At 40.8% G+C, this 23,620-nt stretch overlaps 1 protein-coding gene across 3 annotated transcripts in view; it reads right to left on the reverse strand.

The window, feature by feature from the left end:
- Nucleotides 1-204: 204 nt before the first annotated feature.
- LHCGR (luteinizing hormone/choriogonadotropin receptor) overlaps nt 205-23,620 on the reverse strand; it is a 67,872-nt gene continuing 44,456 nt past the window's right edge. For 2 of the 3 annotated variants that reach the window (XM_027775964.1, XM_014591815.1), the window contains 4 exons: nt 19,655-19,723; nt 13,763-13,837; nt 7,226-7,306; nt 205-2,058 (listed from right to left, as the gene is read on the reverse strand). In XM_027775964.1, the coding sequence (XP_027631765.1) occupies nt 918-2,058; nt 7,226-7,306; nt 13,763-13,837; nt 19,655-19,723 (1,366 nt within the window). In that variant the 3' untranslated portion in view covers nt 205-917. The remainder of the gene's footprint in view (nt 2,059-7,225; nt 7,307-13,762; nt 13,838-19,654; nt 19,724-23,620) is intronic. The other variant, XM_027775965.1, reaches the window with a different exon arrangement.

Genomic DNA, 23,620 nt, shown 5'->3' on the forward strand with positions numbered 1-23,620 from the left:
GCTTAAAACTCACACCGGGTGCATGTGCATGCGTGCCCAAGATCCCGAGAGGAGAATGGAGGAGAAGGGATTGTGGCATGGCCATCCCCCCTGGGGGGTGATTTCTCGCTTTCTATCTCTCTGTCTCTCTCTGGCGAGCGCACATGCCCTATAGCAAAAACCTCTCCAGAACAAAACAAAAAACTGAGAAAATACATTTTTCATTATTTTTTAAAGTTTAATTTTTTCATGAGAGAGGCTCTCCTTCCATGACAGAGTCTTGCCACGCTGTGATCTTCTCAGTCTTCCAGGCAGCCAGGATCATGCGTGTGTCCAGTATGTTCAGGTCTATCCAAGAGCCAAACCCCTGGCCTTTTCAAATATACTGCCCAGCCATGGTTGCACAGGTTTTAGGAAGCTCCAGTGTCACATGACAGTGCCCTGCTGTCTGTGCCACCATAGCTGTGCCCTACATTTTTTATAATATTTAATCTTAATTTAACCACATGTGGTGAGTGGCTACCAGGTTGTACTGTCCAAAACTGAGGAAAAGTATCACTTATTTTAAATTCCCAATATGTTTTAAACTAATATTTTTATAGAATTCAATTAAATTCACTACAATCAAATGAAAAAATTAAGGACATGCAAAATAATACCTCAGTTTTTCTTAAGAGTAGATTCAATAGACAGAACTATCAAAACTGCTATAAAATTATAAACACACTCAGCTTCTGTATTTTGTGATCATATATCAATGACAAATAGTTTTCAGGTTTGTAATAGTCATGGACCATACATTGAACTAGGTAGAGGTTTCTTGCCTATTTTACCTAAGATAAAATAATTTCCTAAAATCAGTCCTTTATATAAAAGTTACTGGTAGAGGTAATTTTTTAAATAGATATAATTCAAGAATATGATTACTGATAGAGAAATTAAAACTGTTTATGGCAAGTCTTATCTAGGACTGTATCTTGACAGTGCAATGTGGACAACTTTAAGGTGAACCGAGAAGTCTTATTTGATCCATTTTTGCAGTTGGTGGTATAAGCCAAAAAATCCTTCCTTCTATAAAGTTCAGCCCGATGTTTACAGCAGCCAAATTTGCTCAGCAATTGAAAGAAGTCCCTTCGGAATGCCTTAGTGAAAATTGCATACAGAAATGGATTGGCACAAGAATTGATAGGATAAAATAGAACCAGTAAAACTTTAGAGTTGGTTACTGTGATAAGGGGCACTTTGAAGGCAGCTGAGATGGCAAAAAAGGAGATAGGTGCCATGCAGGTGAAATCCGTGAAGATGAGGATTGCCATTTTCTTAGCAATTTTTGTGTCTTTGTTGGTAGCCATCAGCTCTGGATTTTGAACTGCAAAGTAAATTTTAATGTAGCAAGCACAAATGATGATGAAGGCCACTACATTGAATATTAGGATGGTTAATATGTAGACTTGTGAGAGAGTGGTTTCCACATCCATGGGGAGGCAGATGCTGACCTTCATGTAATTGCTCACACCCACAAGGGGTAAAATAGCAATTAGAGTAGAAAAAAGCCAGCCTCCAAGCATAATCGGAATGGCATGTCTCAGTCGCAGCTTTTGATCCAGCTGAACAGCGTAAGTGATGGTGTGCCATCTTTCCAGCGTGATGACTGTGAGGGTGTAGACAGAAAGTTCACTTGAAAATACGGTGAAAAAGCCAGCAGCACCACACCCACTCCCTGTCTGCCAGTCTATGGCATGGTTATAGTATTGGCCTTGGGTTTGAGAATCAACTGAGGCAATGAGCAGCAGGTAGAGCCCCATGCAAAAGTCTGCAAAGGAGAGATTGCACATGAGAAAACGGGGGACTGTCAGTTTATAACGACTGGTCAGGAGAACAAAGAGAACTGTCATGTTTCCCATGATGGCTAGGATGTTAATCAGCCAAATCAGGACCCTAAGGAAGTCATATCCCATAATATCTTCACAGGGATTAAAAGCATCTGGTTCAGGTGCACATCGGAGTATCTTGGGTGAGCAGAAACCATAATCATAGTCCCAGCCACTCAGTTCACTCTCGGCAAAGATGTCAGAATAACTGTAAGAAGAATATTGGCTTGATGTAAACCCAAGATTTTCTATGCTTCTGCACATTAACCAATTCAAGAATCATCCTTAGTGTGTTTTTTAAAGTCTTACAAATCAAAAGGAAACAAAGACACTTTAGCTTCAGCCTTACATTTATTTGTTAAATTATATGAGAACTCTGACTTGATAGTTTTTTTTAAGAATTATTTTATAAATAAAATTTATTTAATTTGATTGGGGAGGGAAGAAGGAGGGAGGGAGAGAGAGAGAAAGTAAGAGAGAAAGCAAGCTGCTAGGTCTGGGACTTGAACTGCGGTCGGCTGATGGGAGTCCAGCACCCTTGACTACCACGCCACCTGTAGGCCCTGACAGGAGTTTTTCTTTTTTTAAATAATTATTTAATTTTATTTATTCATTCGTTTATTTTAATTTGACCAGAGAGAGAGACAGAGAGAAATAGAGAGGGAACGTGAGAAAGCAAGCCCCCAGGTCTGGGACTCAAATCATGGTCGTCCATGTGGGAGTGTCCAGTGCCTTAACCACCATGCCACCTACTGGTCCCCAGAGGAGTTTCTTAAGAAGGGAATGAACACCTGTTTAGAATCTCCCTAAGTATTTAAACACATGGATGAAAAGACTTAATGAAACCGTTTCTGGAAGATATTTTTTCTTTGTAAAACAAACTTAGAGATACAATACATACCTGCTAAATCTAAGAGAATCATTTTTTTAGTATTTTTCTTAGCTATTTATCTCATTTAGTTGCCAGCCAAACTGCTACCAAGCTGTTTGGCTATAGTAGAATACAAATGGAATCAGAAGGCTCAGACTGTTGAAAATCAACTACTGGTGGACTTGTTTGCACTTAACCCTGCTTAATCAAATAGCTCAACTGAGAGGTAGAAAGCAAGTATAATTACTAGAAACCTAGGAGCAGAGGAAGAATATAATCATGGACTCTGTGAAGAAGAAATAGTGAAAATACATACTCTTTAGGGGTATAAGTCAAAGACAGAGGGTAGGTTGAAGAGGGACTCTGTCCCTAGTGAAGGAACAGCCCCTTCTCTGTTACCCCCTTTCAGCCCCACTGCTGCTTCACCTCATTTCCCGTAGGACAGTTACACTAGTTCTTTTCCTCACATCCTTTTTCTTTATCTTTTTTTTTTTTTTTTTGGAGAGGTTTTTGCGATAGGGTGTGTGCGCTCACCAGACAGACAGAGACAGAGAAAGCAAGAAATCACCCCCCAGGGGGGATGGCCACGCCGCAATCCCTTCTCCATTCTCCTCTCAGGATCTTGGGCACGCACGCACACACGCCCGGCGTGAGTTTTAAGCCACCAGGTCCGGGATGTGAACCGCAGTCCACTACATGGGAGTCCAGCGACATAGCCATTACACTAACTGCTGGTCCCCTCACATCTTTTTCTAACTGTATCCCTTTCCCCAGTCCATCCTGTGTGTTCCTCCTGGAAATAATTAATTTCACTTACCCAGTTCAGATCTTTTTCAGGGTCTCATTGACTAAGGAACAAAATTCGGGCTCTTTGTGATGACCTCAAGGCTCTCCTATTCTAGGTTCTGCCTGCATCTCCAGTGTCATCCCTAAGAAGTGGTAGTGCTACACAGTTCAGTGCTTGGGCTCTGGAGTGAGACTGCCAGGGGGCTAGCACAGCTGGCTGCATGAACCTGGGAGAATTAACTAACATTCCTGTGCCTAAAGTTGTTCATTTGCCAAACAGGGATGACAGTCATTCCTTCCTTGTTAGGGTAGTGCTAAAAAGGAAATGCATTAATATATGTAGAATGCTTAGGATAGTTTCTAATACAAGTATTAGGGATTCTTATAATTATCTCTTGTAGATCCCCTGTTCAACCTTCCCTTTGCCCATATGAAATAACTTGTAGCTTTCTGAAAACTTACTCTTTTTTTCCTTTTAAAGAATTATTTAATTTTGGGACCAGCAGATGGTGTAATGGTTACGTTGCTGGACTCCCATGTAGTTGACCATGGTTCGAGTCCTGGGTCCAGTGGCTTAAACCTCACACCGGATACATGTGTGTGCATGCCAAAGATCCTGAGAGGAGAATGGAGAAGGGATTGTAGTTTGGTAATCCCCTGGGAGGGGGGGTGATTTCTCACTTTCTGCCTCTCTGGCAAATGCACATGCCCTATAGCAAACATCTCTCTTAAAATAAAAAAAAAAGAATGATTTAATTGTATTTATTTTTTTGTCTTTAATTTGCTATAGACACACACATTCACCAGAGAGAGAGAGAGAGAGAGAGAGAGAGAGAGTGTGTTAAGTGAGAGAGTGAGAAAGCAAGCTACCAGGTCTGAGACTCAAACCTCAGTCAGCCATGTGCATGTCCAGTGCCTTAACCACCACACCACTTGCTGGCCCCAGACTTTCTATTCTTTTACTTCCTTGCTTTTGTGTGTGCTGTTTCTGCTGCATAGCCTCTTCTATGAAGCCTTTCTTGATTTTACTTCCCAAAGAATTTATCATTCTGTCAGTCTGCACCTCGTACATATTGCAATTGATGATTCATGTCTGTCTCCCTTAATAGTCTTTGGTTTTGTTTTTGAAATCCCAATGCCTAGCACTGTTTTGACTTGAGAAGAGTGTTCATTTAGCAAATGTTTATGGAGTGAATAAATCTAAACCAGGACAATCATGGCTCTAAAAGGAATTGAGAGGATATAGGGACAGTGAATGTATATAACGTGATGCGTATCCACTCAACAAACTTTCTCTTTGCTCACACTCTGTTAATATAATCAAAGGAACTGCAGAAACAGGCATACTTTTTGTCAAGGCCATTACAAATAAGTGTTTCACCTTAGGGTTCCTCACACACTAAAAGTATTTTTCTATAGTCTCAAAACTAATCATACTGTGCATTCAAAAGTGTGTACCTAATTTAGTGAGTGGATGAAATAATATATTTGAGGAATACAATACTGAAGGGGAAGAAGACAGTTTTTAAAAAATGAAATCTGGGACCTGGGATTTAAAAAATGTTAGAATATTGTAGAGACCAATTTGGAAATGAGAAGCCCTGCTACTATGTAGAGAAGACCACACAGGAGCCTCATCTGTTTTGGTATTTAGTATCATTACAAGCAGCACATTTATTCGTATTTATCTCACAACACATCAGTATAATAGCCTAGTTAGTTAATCTTTAAAGAGAAAAGACAGTTAAAGTTAACTGTTAATATAGATATTTAATTTCTTTAAAAAATGTATTTGTTGTGATTTTCAAGCCACCAGGTCTGGGACTTGAGCCATAGTTGGCCATGTGGGAATCTATCATTTCAACCACCATGCCACCTGCTGGCCCAATATTCAATTTCTTAGCATTAGAAAGGTCTTTAAAGACCATCTCATTGAACCCCCTCATTTTGTTGGTAAAGAAACCAAGATTGAAGGGGGTAAGTGAAGGCGGTCTGGGGAACAGTGGCAGCAGTGAAGCCTTCATATCCACAGTTCAGACATTTTTCCTCTACTTCAGTATCTGTCACTATTGTTTGAAGTGTGATCCTTCTTGGGCCACCTCTATCAGAATTACCAGGGTATTTGTCAAAACTGTAGCTTTTGCCTTTACCCTAAACCTGAATCAAAGTATTTGGGGACAGAGCCCAAGAACCCACATTTTAATAAAGTTCTCTAAATGATTCATATTAAATATCTATTAAGTCAGATGAAAACTTTCTAACTATTGCTGACTTCCATTACTCCTTTTTCCTTATCAAAATTATGTTAGCTGCTAGAGGCATGGACCTAAAACTTCTAAAAGTTCTATGATTTCAGAATAAATTTGTATCAATAAGAGGTCAAATACCTCACTCCTGCTTTTTTGCCCTTTTCTTAACAATCCCCCCTCCCCCCCCCACTGAGCACATGTCTAACAATTTCTCTCCTTGGAGATTTGTCTTTAGACCAAATAGTCACCTGCTGTTACTTATATTTGTATCCTGGGATGGTTCCTGAGGGTAGCAGCACACTTATTGACAAAGCACAGCATGAAGCTGTCTTTAGTACTGGAGGCTGTAACAGGGAATGTGGGAATACGAATGGACTTACATGGGCTTCGTAATTGAATTGGAGGAAGGAGATGCCGTACTACTGCCTCTAAAGTCATTTAAGAAAGAAAGGAGAAAGATGGGAATTTTAGGAAGAAAATGGGGCCAGCCATTTTCCTAACATGGTGAGGATACCATGCTATTTTGGGGAGAGCAGGTAATGTTTAGTGGCTAGCTCTAAACTCCAAGGACTCAGGGATGGATGTCTGATGGGAAATGCGAGGTAGGGGATTTATCATAAAAATATGAAGAAAGTAACACTGGAAGTATTTGGTTTCAGACTTAAATGAAAGAAAAGGATAAGGAGACAGAGAATAAAACTTATCTACCCTAGGTATGGTCATATTCTTTAACAACTCTCCAAGAGCATAGTAGTCAAGATGGCCAAAGGCTCTTGGAAGAGAAATGGCTACTTCTGTGTCTGCCATCAGTTAATCTTCATACAATGCTGACCATATGACAGGTGAAAATTCCTGCAAGTGAAACTGTTTATACAAGTCTTTAGTGCCGTCAACATATCTGTAAGTGCATCACTGAAGAGAATTTAGTATGACGGTGCAATGGATATTTAGGTACATTTTAAACTTTTTAAAGTCCCCCTGCCCCCAAAGGGCATTTGCACTCTCTAGAGAGAAAGGAGGAGGAAGCACCGCTCCTCCCCCCAATGTGGTTGGATTATGCATGACCCCCATTTCTCCATTTCTCCATGTTGTAGAAATTCGGGGTGCACGCATGCACACACACACGTTTTTCAAACTGCTGGGGCAAGGATTTGAACTGTGGTTGGCCATGTGGGATCTAGCTCCCTTAAGTACTAGGCTACAGAGCTGGTCACAGAGAGGCTTTCATTTGTTTTAACAGTTGAAAGAGATACTTTATTAGATGCCACTTGCAAAGAAAAGATTTCAATTTTTAAACAAATAAATATTTTGCAAACATCCCCACCCCTACCCTGTAACACACACACATACCCAAAGCTATTTCTTTTTTTTTTTTTTTTCCTTTAACAAAATCATCGGCATTGATAAGAATAAGGTGCACACAGGACATGATATGACTTCCGGAGTTTTTTTTACATGCATATACTTACAGTGTTTCATTATTTGGTTTTCTTACTGTGCTTTCACATTGTTTGGAAAAGTTTTCAAAAATGGAAAATGAAAAATTCTGTCTGAAAGAGAAGAGGTAAAAAAAAACACAAAGCAGTTGAGCTTAATCTTTAAACCCTTTTGTGTCTATTTATGCTTTGTTCATCCAGATTCTTTACCTATTACACCAGCATCGTGTTCTGCACCATTGTCCTAAATGAAATGCTTCCTGAGGAGAAAGTAAAGGCTTCTGAATTGTCATTAGAAAGCTTCCAGCTTAGATAAAATGCTTCTGAATGCTAAGTGTTGTGTGTGGGCTCTAGAGATTAAAAAAAAATTATCATTTTTGTATCATGGATTTTTCAATGCTTATTAAAAGGTATCTTTATAATATATTAAGGTTTGCTCCTTACGACTCTCCTTTCCACATCAGCCTTGATTAACAATTGCTATTTGGAAATCATGGCTTTGAATTGTAACTGGAAATCTGTTCTGTAAGGCTTTGAAGATTCTGTACCTAGTCTTAGGTGAAGTTTGAGCCTTTTTCTTGTGTACATATACATATGTGAATGCTCCCCACTCATCCAGCTTTCCTGTTAAGAATGTCAGCCTATGGAAAAGGGGGGGAATACCAAGAAAATTTTAAAAGGCCTATACTTACCAAAGGGGGTACTTACCTATGGATGAAACCTAAGGAGGAACAAAATAAATAAACAGGAGAAAGTAGATTAGGCTGTGAGAGCCTCCACCTTTATTGAGGATGCTTTTCCCCCACCTGTCTAGGGAACTCCTAGTGATTCTTCAAGGCTCTGCAAAACTCAGATTTCTCAGGAAGCCCTGCCACCATTTAAAAACTCTTCCTTTGTATGCCCCAAATACTCTGTTCTATTCTCAGCTCTGTAGACTTCCTGTCTTGGACTGAAATCATGGTTCTTTTGTGGATTACCCCTTCAGGGCTATCTGTGACTGTGAGGGTTGGGATGAGCTCTTACTTCTGTATCTTTGGACTTTTATATAATATTTGAATATAGTAAATGCTTAATTAATGTTCTTTGGAACTCACTTCATGGCACATAATTCTCTGAACACAGAGTGTTTTGTCTTTTCAGCTACTCCAAAAGCTTCAAGCAGAACCAAGTCAACTTAGCAAAGTACAAATAATATATGTTGGTTGATTTCAAAGATAGCAGTAGTCTCATGTCAGTCTTTCAGTGCCTCATCTATTAGGTGGTCTGGAAAGTCGTGACCTATTTTTCTATGTTTCTCTATGTAAAAATGCATGATGACTCTCTTGACCGCCCAATAAATAGCTGATTGAGAATATCTTCTTAGGCTGTGATAATAACAACCCTTTAGGGCAGTGATTTTCCAACAGTTGTGGCACATCCAAGAGTCATGAAAACAATAGAATGCATCAAGACTAACATTAAAGACAAACTTGAAACAAAATAGCATTAAATAGACAAGAGACTATCAGAGTATATCACATAAGAAGGTAAATAAAGCTCTGTTGTATATTAGTTACATATGTGGCATGAGCTGGAAAACAGTGCTTCAAGTAAAGAATAAAATCCTGCCTCTCTGCCACCCATTTTGGATTAAAGTGCATCAGTAAGATGCCCTCCACTGGACACAAACCAGCCAGGTGTTTCTGCCCTTTTTGTTCCCATGTTAAACTAATCCATAGGGAGCTGGGTTCTATTCTGAAGTGAAAAATATCCTATGAGGGGAGAGGTAGTTATTTTTTTATAAAAGAAAAACCCCAAAAAACAAAAAACAACAAACCTTCCATAGTATTTTGTGTTCATTTTTTAATGAAAAATTAAGGTAGTAGATACCGTTTACCCTCTTGAGCCTGCTTTCCCCATTTCTTTAAAAATGATGGTTCTGATAAGAATTAGAATTAAATGATCTTTGAGGTGCCAGTTTTGTACTCCATTGTGCAATTGCTAAAATAGGCTGTAATTCAGTTAGTACAGAATTGGCTACCCAGGTCTTGTAGCTGCAGAGTGAATGAAATGTTTGGCAGTTGTTTTCACAAGGGAACAGGACAGTTCATTTTCTTCTTGTCTATCTGAAAATGACCCCATGGCTATGGAGTTGGCCAAAAGGCAGGGAATGAGGGGGAGGGAGCTGTCGACCAGTTGACTATTTTGAAACCTGAGTTTCTACCACAGCTTGACAGACTTTACTTTTTTTTTTTTTTTTAAACTTACTCTTTTATATTGGCAAGTTTCTAAAAGCACAGCAGTGACTGGGATAAGTCAGTGTAGCATCCAGGAGATTGGTAAATTTTTCTCTTGATGGTAATTTTTTTAGAGAATAAGAGGATGTGGCAATTAGCGTCTGAATGGACTCCAGCCCATAGTTTGGCAGGGCCTGCAGTTTGGTGGAAGAAATATCCCTGAACAGTAAAGGAAAGAAAGGGTTTTTATTTAGTTAGTTTACACATTTTATTCAGAGAATGAAACCTCTTCTCAACAGTAGTGTCATTCTAGGTTCTGAGGAATTTTTTCTCTGTCTTGTTCTCTCCCTAATTCTCCATTTCACTTTCTCTCATTAAGATCCGAATTCAAGAAATCTGTTCTGTGTTTTTCTTTCATTTGCGTCACATATTCTTTTCAGAATTGAGTATAATTCCTTGTACCTGGCATACACTTATTAGCATTTCTTTCTCCTCTCTTGGGAGTCTTTTCTCCCCCTTCTCCTCCTGTACCTCTCTTCACTTAGCAGAAGTGAAATAACTACTTGCTTTATGAGACAGCAGGCCCATGCAGTGACATCAGCTTTTGTGCTCTACCCCACGGGGATGTATTCAGGCTTCAGATGCCTCAGTCTTTGATTGATCAAGCTCTGCAGGAGAGGTTTTCATGAAGTATAGGCTGGTTACTCTATTAAGCGCCACTATGTGGCATTAGCCATCATCTACCTAGGAAGCAGAATGCACATTCTTTAATGGCCAACTGGATTTATCTGTTCAAAACAAGCAAACACTTGGCCATGCCAGCAAAACTGTGTGAAAAGTTCAGGCTTTGTAAACATGGTCCTGCATGGCTTGGTTTTACTAGACTTGAGGCTGTGTCAAAGAAAATTCTAAGCATATTCAGTGTCAAAAGGAAGAAGAGTCAGGATTTGAAAATACTCTTTTCTTTTTTATTATAGGGCATGTGCACTTGCAGGAGACAGAGATGGAAAGTAAGAAATCTCCAGATAGCCACACTGTAGTCCCTTCTCCTCCATTCTCTTCTTGGGACTTTGGGCATGCATGCACACGCCTACAGGACTAGAACCTTGTAGGGATGTGAGATCTAGCTGCCTTAACCTCCATGCCATCTGCTGTCCCCCTTACTGATCATTTTGTAAGTGCTGCTGCTGCTGCTCCGTGACTTTCCTAACAGCACAGCCTCTCTTAGCAGTCTGCTGTAATACTTAGTGTCCAGCGCATGGGAGGAAATCAACGGTTGATTAATGGAGGATGAACTTGACAACATGGAGTGATGACGGTATAAGCCTTGGTGGAATAAGGGCTTCAGGCTTAGCTATTCTTATGTCCTTGTTAATTTAAATAACCAGTGTTCTCATCCTGCCTTACAGAGTTATTACCTCAGATATTTTTGGGATTGAGCATTGAACTCTTTGCAAACCTTGTGATTTTGTGTGTGTGTGTGTGTGTGTGTGTGTGTGTGTGTGTGTGTTTTCCCAGTGGTTACATTTAAAATTAGGATCTTTGAAATGACAAGGCCTCATTACAAAGGAGTGAATATCTGAGTGGATTTTCAGTTTCAGTGATAGACCAGGGGTTGGGGGGGGGGTTGTTTTTGGATTATTGATGGCAAAAATGCTACTAGACACTATTCAGATTCTAAGGATGAGATGAGAACAAGTGCTTGAGTAGGAAGAAACTTAGGTCTGGTCCCACTGTTCTGGTTATGACAATGTAAGTACCTCAATGCCCACAGTCATTTCTAAGCACCTGACCAAGCAGCTCTTCAAGCAGTCACTATTACGTGGCAGGTGGGGTCTTGTGACCACACTAACTCAGTCATGTTCCATGACTGAGCCAGAGGTAGCTCTTTTTAGTCTAGTGACTGAATGTGTGCCAGCTTTGCAAGTGCCCTGCCTACAGGTATGCTAGACTGAAGAATAGCCAACCTATAAAATTCTGAGTGTGGTGTACTTTGGATACACGACATATTGTAAGATACCCCTAAGGTAAAGTGGCCAGAATCTACAGAGACAGCAAGAAAGCAGTGGGCAGGAGCCACAAGATAGTGAAAGCCATAAGTAAATCAAGTGGATAGTAGAGAACTTTAGGATTGATGGTGGCAGAAATTAGGAAGTAAGAATTTTAGTGGCAGTAGTTAGGAAGTAGACAGAGGTTGATGTTGGGAGGATTTAAAAGGTAGACAGAATCCCATTGGTAGTGGCAGGAGATAGGAAATGGATTAAGTCAGTAGTTTACTGTGATAGGAACTAGACATAGTCAGGGCTTAAAGGTGGGGGGAATAGGAATAGACAGAATTAAGAGTTGGTTGCAGGTTAAGAGGTAGACAGGAAATAGAGTTTGGAGTTTATAATGGGGGAAGATAGGAAGTTGACAAGAGTCATGAGTTGATACTGGCAGGAACTAGGAAATAAGAATAACTGGGACCATTCATGTTCTTCTCTGACCAAAACTGTAAAGCTTCCCCCTCTCACTCAGAGAAAAGGCAAAGTCCTTATAGTGCCATAAGGTCCCCCATGACCTGGCTTTCTGCCACCTGTCTGTCTTTATGTTTGATGACGTTCCTCTTTGCTTACTCTGCCATTCTGGCTACCTTACTGTTCTTCAAGTATACATGGAAAGATCCTGCCTCAGGGACTTTGCTTTTGCTCTTTCCTCTCCTGGAACGCTTTTTCTGCAGATGTTGACAAAATTTGCTCTCTAATTTACTGCAGGTATTTACTCAAATGACACTTTTCTGTAGAACTCCTTTCCTCCCAACTAGCTGGATTTTTCTCCTTCCCAACTAACACTATTTGGCCTACTACATGTTTTATTTACTAGTTGATTTATGTCTGTCTTCCCCATTCTGTAAAGGCAGAGATGTTTGTCTTATCTTTTCTCTGTTGTTTTTCTGATGCCTAATCCAGCACCTACCACATAGTATGGGTTCATAAAAAGTGATTGAATAAATAAATAAATGAATAAACAAATGAACTGGAAATCATGCCTTCTAGCATACTTTTTCACTTTAAAGTGACATGACTGTTGCTTTGCCAGTTTATTGTTTTCTTCATTCCTTGACTATAATCTTTCTCTCTCTTTTAATTTGCCAGAGGGCACATGTGCTTGGTGGAGAGACAGAAAGAGGGAATGTGAGAGAGCAGTTCTCATGGAGAACGGTCATGCTGCAATCCTTTCTCCTCTATCGCTCCCTTCTTTCAGGATTTTTGGCATGTAAGCACATGCTCCCAGAGTGTTTTTCAAGCTGTTAGGTCCAGGACTTGGACCTCATGATTGGCCATGTGGGATCCAGCTTGGCACTGGCTGGCCTAACTATACCATTGTCTTTGTAACCTGGTGAACAAGACATGTTCAATCAATGTTTGTTGAATAAGTGAGAAATAGTATAGTAGAGCATGGAGTAATGGACTACCACCTTTGTGCAGGGTGGGGCGATGCGATTGCCTGTGTGAGAGCTGCATAGTGCCTGAAACCCTGTTATCTTTCTCCCTGAAGCCTGACTATAGCTGCTGTTCTCTGTAGGATGTTCTGAGCTTTGCACTGCTTCATCAGGGGACTCTACTAATTCTGTTCCCTGTTTCTATTTTTTTCCCTTATGTCCTTATGCAAACTCCTCATTAACTGAGGGAGCCTAGCTCCCCTGAGAGAGTGTAAGACACAGCAGTTTAGCTGTGTGCAGCCAAGAGCCAGGGGCAAGTTAGTGATCTGGTCTTGGGTTCTCATAAGAGGATCCCAGGTGGTAGTTACTCCACTCTGCTAGCATGAGACCACCTCCATGTCTGGTTGTGTTGTACCAACCCCAGATTCATATGTGGAAGTCCTGAACCCTAGCGCCTCAGAAGATGACTTTATTTGGAGATACACTCATTTCAGAGGTAATCGGGTTGAAATGAGGTAATTTAGGTGGGTCCTAACTCAACATGACTAATATCTGTATAAAAGGGGAAATTTCGGAGGTAGACACACAGAGAGAATGCTATGTGAAGATTGGAGTTATGCTACCACACCAGAAAGAGTTACTAGGAGAGAGACCAAAACAGAGCCTTCAATGCCTTCAGAAGAAATGGACCTGCTCACACCTTGATTTTGGACTTCTAACCTCTAGAACTGTAAGACAATGTATTTCTTTGAAGTTACCCAGTTTGTGATACTTTGTTAAGGCAGCCCTACCACATTTGGTCTTTTCAACAGCGGCCTTTTCAGATGCAGAGACTGGTGCCCCACGAAGCAGGCTGGGGGTGAGGTAGCTGAATTTGCTTAGCAGACTGTTGGTGTGTACCAGGTGGGGATGGGGCAGCGCCATGATACTCACAAAATGCTAGGTCCTGTGGCCCCCTGGAAAGCTCTGTTGTCTATCTTCTTCAGGTGTACATTTTCTTTTAGCTCCCTGTGGAGGACAGTTTCCTTAGTAGAGTTTGCATTTCATGTATAAACATTCATAGTTGTGTACACAGACATTTGGACCAATCTATGTGCATGATGTGCAGGGTTAGAAGGTGAAAAGGGGAGAATTGTTGGGAACACAGAAAAAGGATATGCTAGTTCATGGCAAAATTGTGAAATTGTTGACATGTGTTTGGTAACCACCTTTTCTTTGCAATTTCACCCTCACTTGGTGGACTCTTTCTTCATCCTCTGACTTAAAGTACCCTCTCTCTCTTGTCCTGGAATAATGAAAAATTTACTGACAGACAGCTTGGTAAGGATGTAAATGCTCAGTGACTGAGGCTGAAGGGTTGAAGTTCGGCCTACTTAGGACCACCAGGTGGCATGTGTTTATGGCACTGGACTCCTACCTGAACCACCACAGTTTTCATCCTGGACCAGGTGGCTTACTTTCTCACTTTTTCTCTCTTTCTCTCTCTCTGGTGGGTGCACATGACCTATACCAAATTTAAAAAAAAATAAATAAAATTAAATAAATAATTCTTTAAAAAATTTCAGCCTGCTCTTGTATAAGGCTCTTAGCCTTGTGATCTTGGAGGTCCCAGAGATTAATAGTAATATGCTGAAGTTTGCAAATACTTAAAAAGGAAAAGTAGAGTTCATTCAAAGGTATCCCTTTCATAATTAATTTGGCCTTTTTTTCTTTCAGATATTCATTTCTCCGTGAGTGAGAAAAGGGAGGAATTCAATACAGCCTGTGTAGACGATTGCCCATACTCTAGGTGCCCACAAGTCTGTGTGGTGTAAATGATCATTGCTAGGTGTGTGTTGTGGAGACAAAAACGTTGAGGGCCAGTACTTCAGGTTTGTGGGGGAAGCTAAAACCTATCATGGCAGTGGCTACCTGGGGATTGTGTTCCCTTTAGCTTCAAACAGCTCTGGCTAAACTCCCCAGGAGCCAATCAGCTTGGCCTGCTAAACAGTCTCTTGTGTGGGCCCTGATGTGGATTTCTCCAAGCACAGGACCTTCTGTGGGTGAACAGGGGAGCTAAAAGTGGCGTTCGTGTGCTCAGACCTGCCAGCCATTTTTGAACACTTTCTTCACATAAGACAAGAGTGGTGATGTAGAGAGCATTCTGGAAGACCCTGGACAGTGGGCTCACTGTATGCATCCATTGTTGGTGTGATGATTTCAAGCATGGAACATGATTTTTCTGTATCACTGTCAAGACTGTTGCATGGCAAAACAAATACACCGACTACTACTCCCCACTGCCCTGCAGGGTGACTAGTTAATCACCTGCACTCATCTCTAGCTTTACATCATCATCATCTTTCTGCATGCCTCTCCATCACAACTGTCCTTTGAAACTGCAAAAGTTCCGGCATCTCTCTTTCTGGGTGACTATTTTCCACATGTTTTTGCTAATCCTTTTCCTTGGAAACCCTTAGCCCTTTCATCAGAATGCATCTGTCAATCTCACATCATCTCATCCCTGGGTATATTTCCACTTTCAAAGAGATGAGGTTGTCAGAGTCAATTGCTGTTTAAAATCTAAATCAAAAGAAATTTTCCTTCCTAAACCTCCAAGGCTCGTCTTCCTGTTTTGGTTTGTTTTAATTATGCTCAGTTAGAGTCATAAATCTTTGAAACTGGGCTTTGTGAGCAAATAATTGTCATGTCAGCCAGGTCAAATTAATTGTTGATATTTCATGACAGACCATTTCACTTGTTTTATGAAAACTTGGATCTTTTTTTTTTTTTTTAGAGGTTTTTTGCTATAGGGCGTGTGCGCTCGCCAGACAGACAGAGAGAGACAGAGAGATAGAAAGCAGGAAATCACCCCCCAGGGGGGATGGCCACGCCACAATCCCTTCTCCTCCATTCTCCTCTCGGGATCTTGGGCACGCACGCACACGCGCCTGGCGTGAGTTTAAGCCACCGGGTCCGGGACTCGAACCATGGTCGACTACGTGGAAGTCCAGCGACATAGCCATTACGCTAACTGCTGGTCCCAAAACTTGGATCTTTATATATAGTGATAACTCTGCATTGCATTACTATTTCAAAAGATAAATCAAACTCGTTTACCACATTTTCCTGGTGGACACTTTTGAGATGTTTGCCAAGTGATATGAACTTCCAGATGACCTGTTGAAGCATAGTTCAAAACCCCACAAACTCTGCCCAAATTTTCCTAACCTGGGTGCTCTGGGAATGGTAGGGACTGATTTCCGGACCCCAGAGGTGCTGAGTGCAACCTTCTGGTGTTGCCTCCTGCCTTTCCTGTTAAGTGAGAATATTGCAGGGCTTCACAGTCCTTATTCTGAACAACTGTGGACAGGCCTATATACAAGAAAAGTGTCAGAGACTTGGCTGAATTAAAGTTTGAAAACTTAGCTTGACAGTTTTGAAAACTATCCCTGCCCTCCATCCCTGTTTAAACTCTTCAGTTGTTATCTTTGCTCTTAAGGAGAGTTTAAACTCCTTTCCATGACCCCTCAGTCCTGCAGACGCAGCCTAAATGTCGTGTTCTCAATGAGGCTACCCTATCTCTTCTGATAGAACAAGAACTTTCGTCAACACTACAGTTAACATAGTGCCTGATATATCAGTGGTACTTAAAAAATGTTTGTTAAATGAATATATGAGTGAAATTGATTTGTATTCTTGTCAACTGATTTGTACTCTTGGTTTCCTCTTTTTGCTACAGTGAGATATAGTCAATACAGAATTGTGACTATTCACCTTTCATGGGACAGGCCTGTTTTGGCGTCACTGTAACAGTTGAGACACAGTTGACCACCTAAAGTCTTACCTCCTAAAGTTGTGTTTTCTCTGACCTCCCAAAAATGTACTTCATTTGTTTTCTTCCCACTTCTGTTTAGTTTTGTTCTGACTTTGCTTCTTCATCTCTGATTTCACTCCACTTTTATATCCAGAACTCTTTTTTGCCCTTATCTAGGTGACCTCAGCATTTGTTTCTAGTTCTGGCTTCTCCTTCCAGCCTTTGTCCTTCTGTTAACAGATGAAACTTCTTTAAGCATCCATTTACACTCTCATCCCACTACTTTTCATTACTTCTCATTTTTTCTATAGAAGAGTCCAAATAGTTTTTTCCTTTGGTGCTAGAGGGTGTGTGTGTGCACCAGTGAGAGACAGATATAAAGAGGGAGAGAAGAAAGCACTCCTCTCTGGGGGATGGGCATACTGCATTCTGTTCTCCATTTCTCCTACCTTTCAGCATTTTGGACACACATGCACACTTGCCCAAGTGTTTCTCAAGCTACTGGTCCAGGATTCAAACCACAGGGTTGGACATGTAAAATTCAGCTGCCTTACCCACTAGGCCACAGAACTGGTCCCAGATGTTTTACCTAGGCATCTAAGGCCTTTTCAGCTTTGTCCTTAACTCACATCTAGAACTTTCTAAAATGTACCATATACTGATCTGTGAGCATATCCCATGTTTCTTTTTTGGGGACATTCTTGCTCTCCTCTGCCTAGAATGCATTTTCTTTCTATTTTTGCATGTCCACATTAGGCTCAGATTAAAGTCCACCTCTCATACAAGGCTTCCTCTGACTTTTTTCTCTTGCCTTGGAAATCCTAGAGAATTTTACCTGTCTCAGTGTATGTGTCACGCTTTGCCATCTGTTGTATTCTTTTGCCCAGGCTGGCCTCAAACTCTCCATCCTCTCATCTCAGCCTCCTGAGTAGCTGGGCCTCTAGGCACATGCCACCATGCCTGGCTTTGCCTTCTGTTCTAGTTACTACTTAGTGTGTAGTTTATATATCATATCAAGATGCCTCTTCCTAGGCTGTCAGTTTCTGTGGGGCAAACACCAGGGCTTATTCATCCTCATTTCCCTTCAAAATACAGTGTATTCCTTCAAATACAGCTGATGCTTAGAGAATACTTGTTGAGTGAATAATAGAATGAGCCACATGAAAATACCATGCCAGGAAAGGATATAAATGCCTCTGATTTAAGTTTAGCAGAAATAGATTCAATTGGCCAGAGGGTTCACCTTCATTAAATCAACAGTTTTTGTTAACGAGCCCTTTATTGAGTAACAAAATAATGAAGGCAAATTCATATCATGGTAGGATGGACAACTTTTAAAAAGCTCTTTTCTCTTTTTGAGACAGAGAGAGAGAGGACAGAAAGCAAAAAATCATCCCCTGGGGAGATGGTCACACCATCTCCTCCATTCTCCGCTCAGGATTTTGGGCACACACACACATGCACCCAGCATGAGTTTAAGCCACCAGGTCTGTGACTCGAACTGTGGTCGACTACATGGGAGTCCAGCGACGTAACCATTCTGCCATCTGCTGGTCCCAAAAAGCTACCATTTCTTGAGCACATAGCATAAGACAGACTTTGTTCTAAGCACATACAAATATAATCTTATTTAGTTATTCATTTATTTATAATTAACAATGGTAAAAGAAATAATGAATGAGCACCTGTGTGCCAGGCACTGTGTTAGGTACTGAGGATACAAAATGAACATTTTAGTTTTGTTGGGGTTATCCTCAAAGCAAGCCTATTAGTACCTGCATTTTATGAACGAGGACACTGTAGTTTAGATAGGTTATGGTCACACAAGCTGATAAATAGTGGGGTTGGAGTTTCAGTCCCAGTCAAAGATTCTTAGGCCTGTTCTCTTAGCTTCTAAGCTATGTAGCATGGCATCAATATCTATAGTTAAAAAGAAATAATTTATTTTATAGACTTGGCTACTCAGTCTCACCAGCAGCACTAGCCTTTCTTGGGAGCTTGTTAACAAAAATTCTGGGGCTGGACCATGGCACAGTTGTAAAATGTGACACTCTGTAAGGCTGATCCATAAAAGAAGGTTTCTGGGTGATATCCAGAGGCTTCCCTGAGTATGCTGACATATGTGTGCCCATGATGCAGGCTGGCTAAAGCTGGTAGATCACAGTGTCAAGACCCCGCTGGGGTTGCTCAATCTCTGTATCTCTCTCTGTCTTTTTCTCTGTCTCTCTTGGAATAAATAAATATACTTAAAAAAATCACAAATTTTCAGGCCCTACTTAAACCCATTGAGTCAACATGTCTGAGAGTGGGGCCTGGGAATCTGTGTTTAAACAATCTGTAGGTTATTCTTATGTATGTTCAAGTTCAAGAAGCATGGTATAAAAGGGAATTTCACTTCATACCTGTTCACATGTTTCCAGACCCAAAAGATTTGTGAATGTGCCATTCTTTTGGAAGAGGAACCACAGAAAGAAAGAGGTTAAGAACAATGAAGGGAACAGTTAAAGGTCACTCCCCTTGGGTTAAAGGCTGTTAATATGGAGCTGGTAGCGTACGGTGAAAACATAAAGTGCCTTCACCCTGTGGAAGATGAGCTTCCTCCCCCACCAGCAGTACAGAGATGAAACTCTTGAGTGGCTGATCAGGCTGGTAAATGGTATTACCTGACTTCTCTAGAGTAGGGCCAGGGAAGAATTTATTTCTGAAATTGTGCTGCCTTTAACACACCATCAACCTGAGCGAGGGGGCTAGAGAGGGAGGCTGTGAGACAGAGGAGGCATAAAGTAGGGTGTTGAATATTTCAGCAAACTGTCAACTTCAATGTATTGAGGCTATGCCTATCTTTGAAATCAGGGTGCTCTGGGGTTTCCAGCCAGCCAGTTGCCTAGTAACATGCATGGAGCACTGAGGACTAGCCACTTGAAGGTTTATTTTTGCCCTGAATTAGTTGCTGAAGATTGAATGTGATCTGGTAGCCAGAGTGATATTTCATTTTTATTCATGAACTTATGAAATAAGCACATACTTACAGTGAAATGAGCGTTGTCCCATTGAATGCATGGCTTTGTACTTCTTCAAATCCATTTCCATATAGTTTGCTGAAGGAGGGAGGAGGGGGTTTAGCAATGACAAGGAACAGGGGGAAAAAAAGCGTAGTTTGGAAGCACATATTCTTCAACCTATGGCATTTATTATTAACATAGTCACTGACATTAACGACACCTAGCTCTGTTTCTCTAATATTTCAGACTTGAAGGACCAGGGGTAATGAAGCTGTTCTTACTCACTTCTACCTCCACTATCACCACCACCACTAATTTAAGTCTACATTAAGTGCCAGATGTGTAACCTGCCATTATGTATGTTTTTTTTTAATTAAGAATTATTTTAATTAACTTTATTTATTTATTTTGATTTGACCAGAGAGGGACAGAGTGAGAGAGAGAAAGAGGAGAAGTGAGAAAGCAAGCCACCAGGTCTGGAACTTGAACTGCAGTCGGCCATGTGGGAATCCAGTGCCCCTAACCACTATGCCACCTGCCGACCCCTATATGTATGTCTTATTATTTGATTCTTAACATTATTTCCATTACCCTGCTAAGAAATCTAAGCATCTATGTTGTTACAGAGCTGCTTGAGATAAAAGGAAAGCAGTGACAGAACTAGGATTTGAGGCCAGAGCTGTCTAAGTAAGCCTTTCTTCTGGTTCTACAGTCCTATGTGCACATACAGACTTTCTGGCCTGCTGAAAGCTCAGGACAGAGCAAGGCTCGAGTCCTGAGTCAGCTTTTCTTTTCTTAGGGTAAGTAAATGGTTTTTCTGAGGCCAATTTTGGTTCCACACCAAGGAGATTCAATGACTGTAAATAGTTCTTTAAGACCCATTAGTGCACAGTGCAATCAATTTAACTGCATGCAATTAGCATTTGAAAAAATGCTTTAGAACAGAATAGGACAAAGGAAAGTATTTGAATATGCTGCATATAATTAGGGTATTAATACTTATGAAATTTTGTTCCATAATACCACTTCTGTGTGTTATATAAATATACACATATGTACTTCTGCCAAAAACAAGATATATTGATAAGAGGCTCCTCAGAACATGGATGATGGAAACTGTTAGAGCCAGAAAGGAGCCTGGCTCACAAAGAAAGAAATAGCCTCAGAGAGGGAAAGTGACTTGTCCGAATTCCTCTATTGGTAGAAATGGGACCAGAATGCTTTTTGTTTGGGGCTACTTTTGGCACATCAGTTTTGCTGGTAGTTTTTACCTTTCTTCCCCCGTATCTTTATGACTCATCTACTCTCTTCTAGCAGGGCCATGTTCAGTATCATGTCAGTGTGGCCTTTCTGGGCTGTCTTACTTAAAATACGAACTTCCTATCCCCCTTCCCTGATTTGTTTTTTCCTCTGTTGGCCCATGATCTTATTTTACTTGTTTATTGTCTGTTGCTCCCGGAACAATGTAAACTTCATGAGAGCAAGGATTTCCAACCGCTTTGTTCACTGCAGAATCTCCCATATCTATAACAGTGCCTGGCACCTGTGAATATTACAATAAATATTGGGTTGTTGGAAAAGTCATGACATATCCTTTCTATGATTTTCTATGTAAAAATGTGTCATGACTTTTCTAATGGCCCAATGTATGTCAAGTGAATTAAATAAATGATCTGTGTGAGATGAATTTCTTACTATAAGCTGTAGCCAAACAATTTTGAAAGCCACTATCTTAAATGGAAATATTTATATGTTATGAACAATGATAAAGGATCCAAATGAGAAAGCATTGTGGTGCAATATGAATATGATCATATCTGTCAAGACCCTAGATTCCCATTTCAAGGTTACTGGCAGCCACATGCCCATGTTAGGGACAGGTGAGAGGGTATGACTTGAGAAATGGTTCAGACATGTGGCCTACCTTCTTCTACTCCAGGTGGCTGTTGTCTGCAAGAAACTTTCTCTAGCCTTTGAGAGAACAAGTGTGGTATTTCACCTCACGGTGTATGTGAATGTGTATGTGTGTGATATACACACATGTGTGGGTATTGTGGTCTCTTCTGTTGGCCCACAGCACACCTGAGACAACCAGCATATAAGGTGAAATATGATTTTGAACTAAAAAATTGAAAATACATAAATTAGACATTATAGAATAATTCTTAGACTCTTCATTAGGTTGAATTACAGAGATCAGGGGAACATATTTATTTCTTAACCCCTCAAGCCTGGTACCTAGAAGAAGCTTGATTCATAGTCTAGATGAAGCGAACATTGCCCTTTGGATGGAGGAAGAGCTTTCTTGGATTCTCCTACTCTCACATGCTTTCTTCTGGAATTCTTCTGAGTTTAGAGCTTCACACATAGCTCTAAACTATGGTCTGTACTGGACTGTTGGATGCCATTTTCAAATAGTTTTCTTTACCCCTGAGAGGATAGGTACTTGGTTTATATCTGTTGTCTTGGGTAATTACCCAAGGTTACACATAACCTTGTCACCTCCTCTACTATTTCAAATCCACTGGGCTTAAAAAACACATTCTAGGGACCAGCAGTTAGTGTAATGGCTATGTTGCTGGACTCCCACGTAGTCGACCGCAGTTCGAGTCCCGGACCCGGTGGCTTAAACTCACGCCGGGCGCGTGTGCATGCGTGCCCAAGATCCCGAGAGGAGAATGGAGGAGAAGGGATTGCGGCATGGCCATCCCCCCTGGGGGGGTGGTTTCTCGCTTTCTGTCTCTCTGTCTCTGTCTGTCTGGCGAGCGCACGCGCCCTATAGCAAAAACCTCTCCAAACAAAAATAAAAAAGAAAGAACAAATTCTACTTAGACTATTATTCTTTGTCAGTCTCTTGTCATTTGAGGGGCTAAATTTCTTTATAGCAATCTCTTTTACATGAAAGATTCATACCTGAATTTCCTACCTGAATTTTCTCTGATTTTTTTGTTTGTTTGTTTTGTTTTTGTTTTGAGTTTGATGTCTTAGAGTCTAGGACAGAATTTGCCAAAGCATTCTCTTCCACTTACTGAATCAGAATCACGTGGAGTTGTTTGTCAAAAAACACAGATTCAGACCTACTGACCAGGTGCATCTCAGACCTACTGAATCAGATTTAGTAGTGGTACCCACTAGGTGTAGCAGTATAATATGCACTTTTATAACAAGCTCTCTCAGTGCATGCTGGGCACACCAGTTTGGGAATCCTTGCTAAATCCTAAGATGATGCATTTCTCATCATTTCTATGGTAAAAATCCGATGATCTTTTGCTCAGAATTGAGTCCAGTGTCTAAACTTTGTATTTCTTTTGTTACCTTCTAAGCTAAAGTGTGTAGTGTATCAAAAAAAAGAAGCCTTGCCTCTGTTTTAGCAAAGCAAAGCTGCCAGCAGTTGTCTGGATGCCATTCACTCTCTTCTCCTCTATGTGCTACACTGATCCTAGCTTTGACATGTAATAGGATTTTATTCTTTTTTATTAGGCTCATAATAACATTGCTGTGAGTATAGCCTCATGGTTAGGTCTACAGGCTCTAAGCCCAACTGTTTGACTCCTTACTTACAAACTGAGGTACTCTGTGCAAGTTACTGAACCTCCCTGAGCCTCTATTCCTAATATAAAAATAGGGCTAATGATAGTATCAACTTCATAAAATTGTGGTGAGTAAACATAAGCACTTAGATATGGACTCAGGGATACACTAAATGCTCATGTGTTGGTGCTGTTACTATTGTATTTTGCAATGGCCTCCAGTCTTCCGGTCAGAATAGAAGGGAAAGATGTCCCTCTTGATGCCCTGGACAGGATGTTCATGAAATGTACACAGCCTGTTTAATTCAACTACCATCCTCTTCCACTGGGGGTGGGGGCTTTCTGTTCTTGGGCAGAACAGGTTAATGGTCTGAGTTGTCCTCAATGCATTTACTTCTGAGGACCCTCAACCATTTTTAGTCCGTTCTAGTACCATGGATGTTTTTGCATTTGGACGGTTTTC

The sequence above is a fragment of the Tupaia chinensis genome, unplaced genomic scaffold, assembly GCF_000334495.1.
Source record: "Tupaia chinensis unplaced genomic scaffold, TupChi_1.0 Scaffold000622_1, whole genome shotgun sequence".
In the NCBI taxonomy this organism is placed as follows: domain Eukaryota; kingdom Metazoa; phylum Chordata; class Mammalia; order Scandentia; family Tupaiidae; genus Tupaia; species Tupaia belangeri.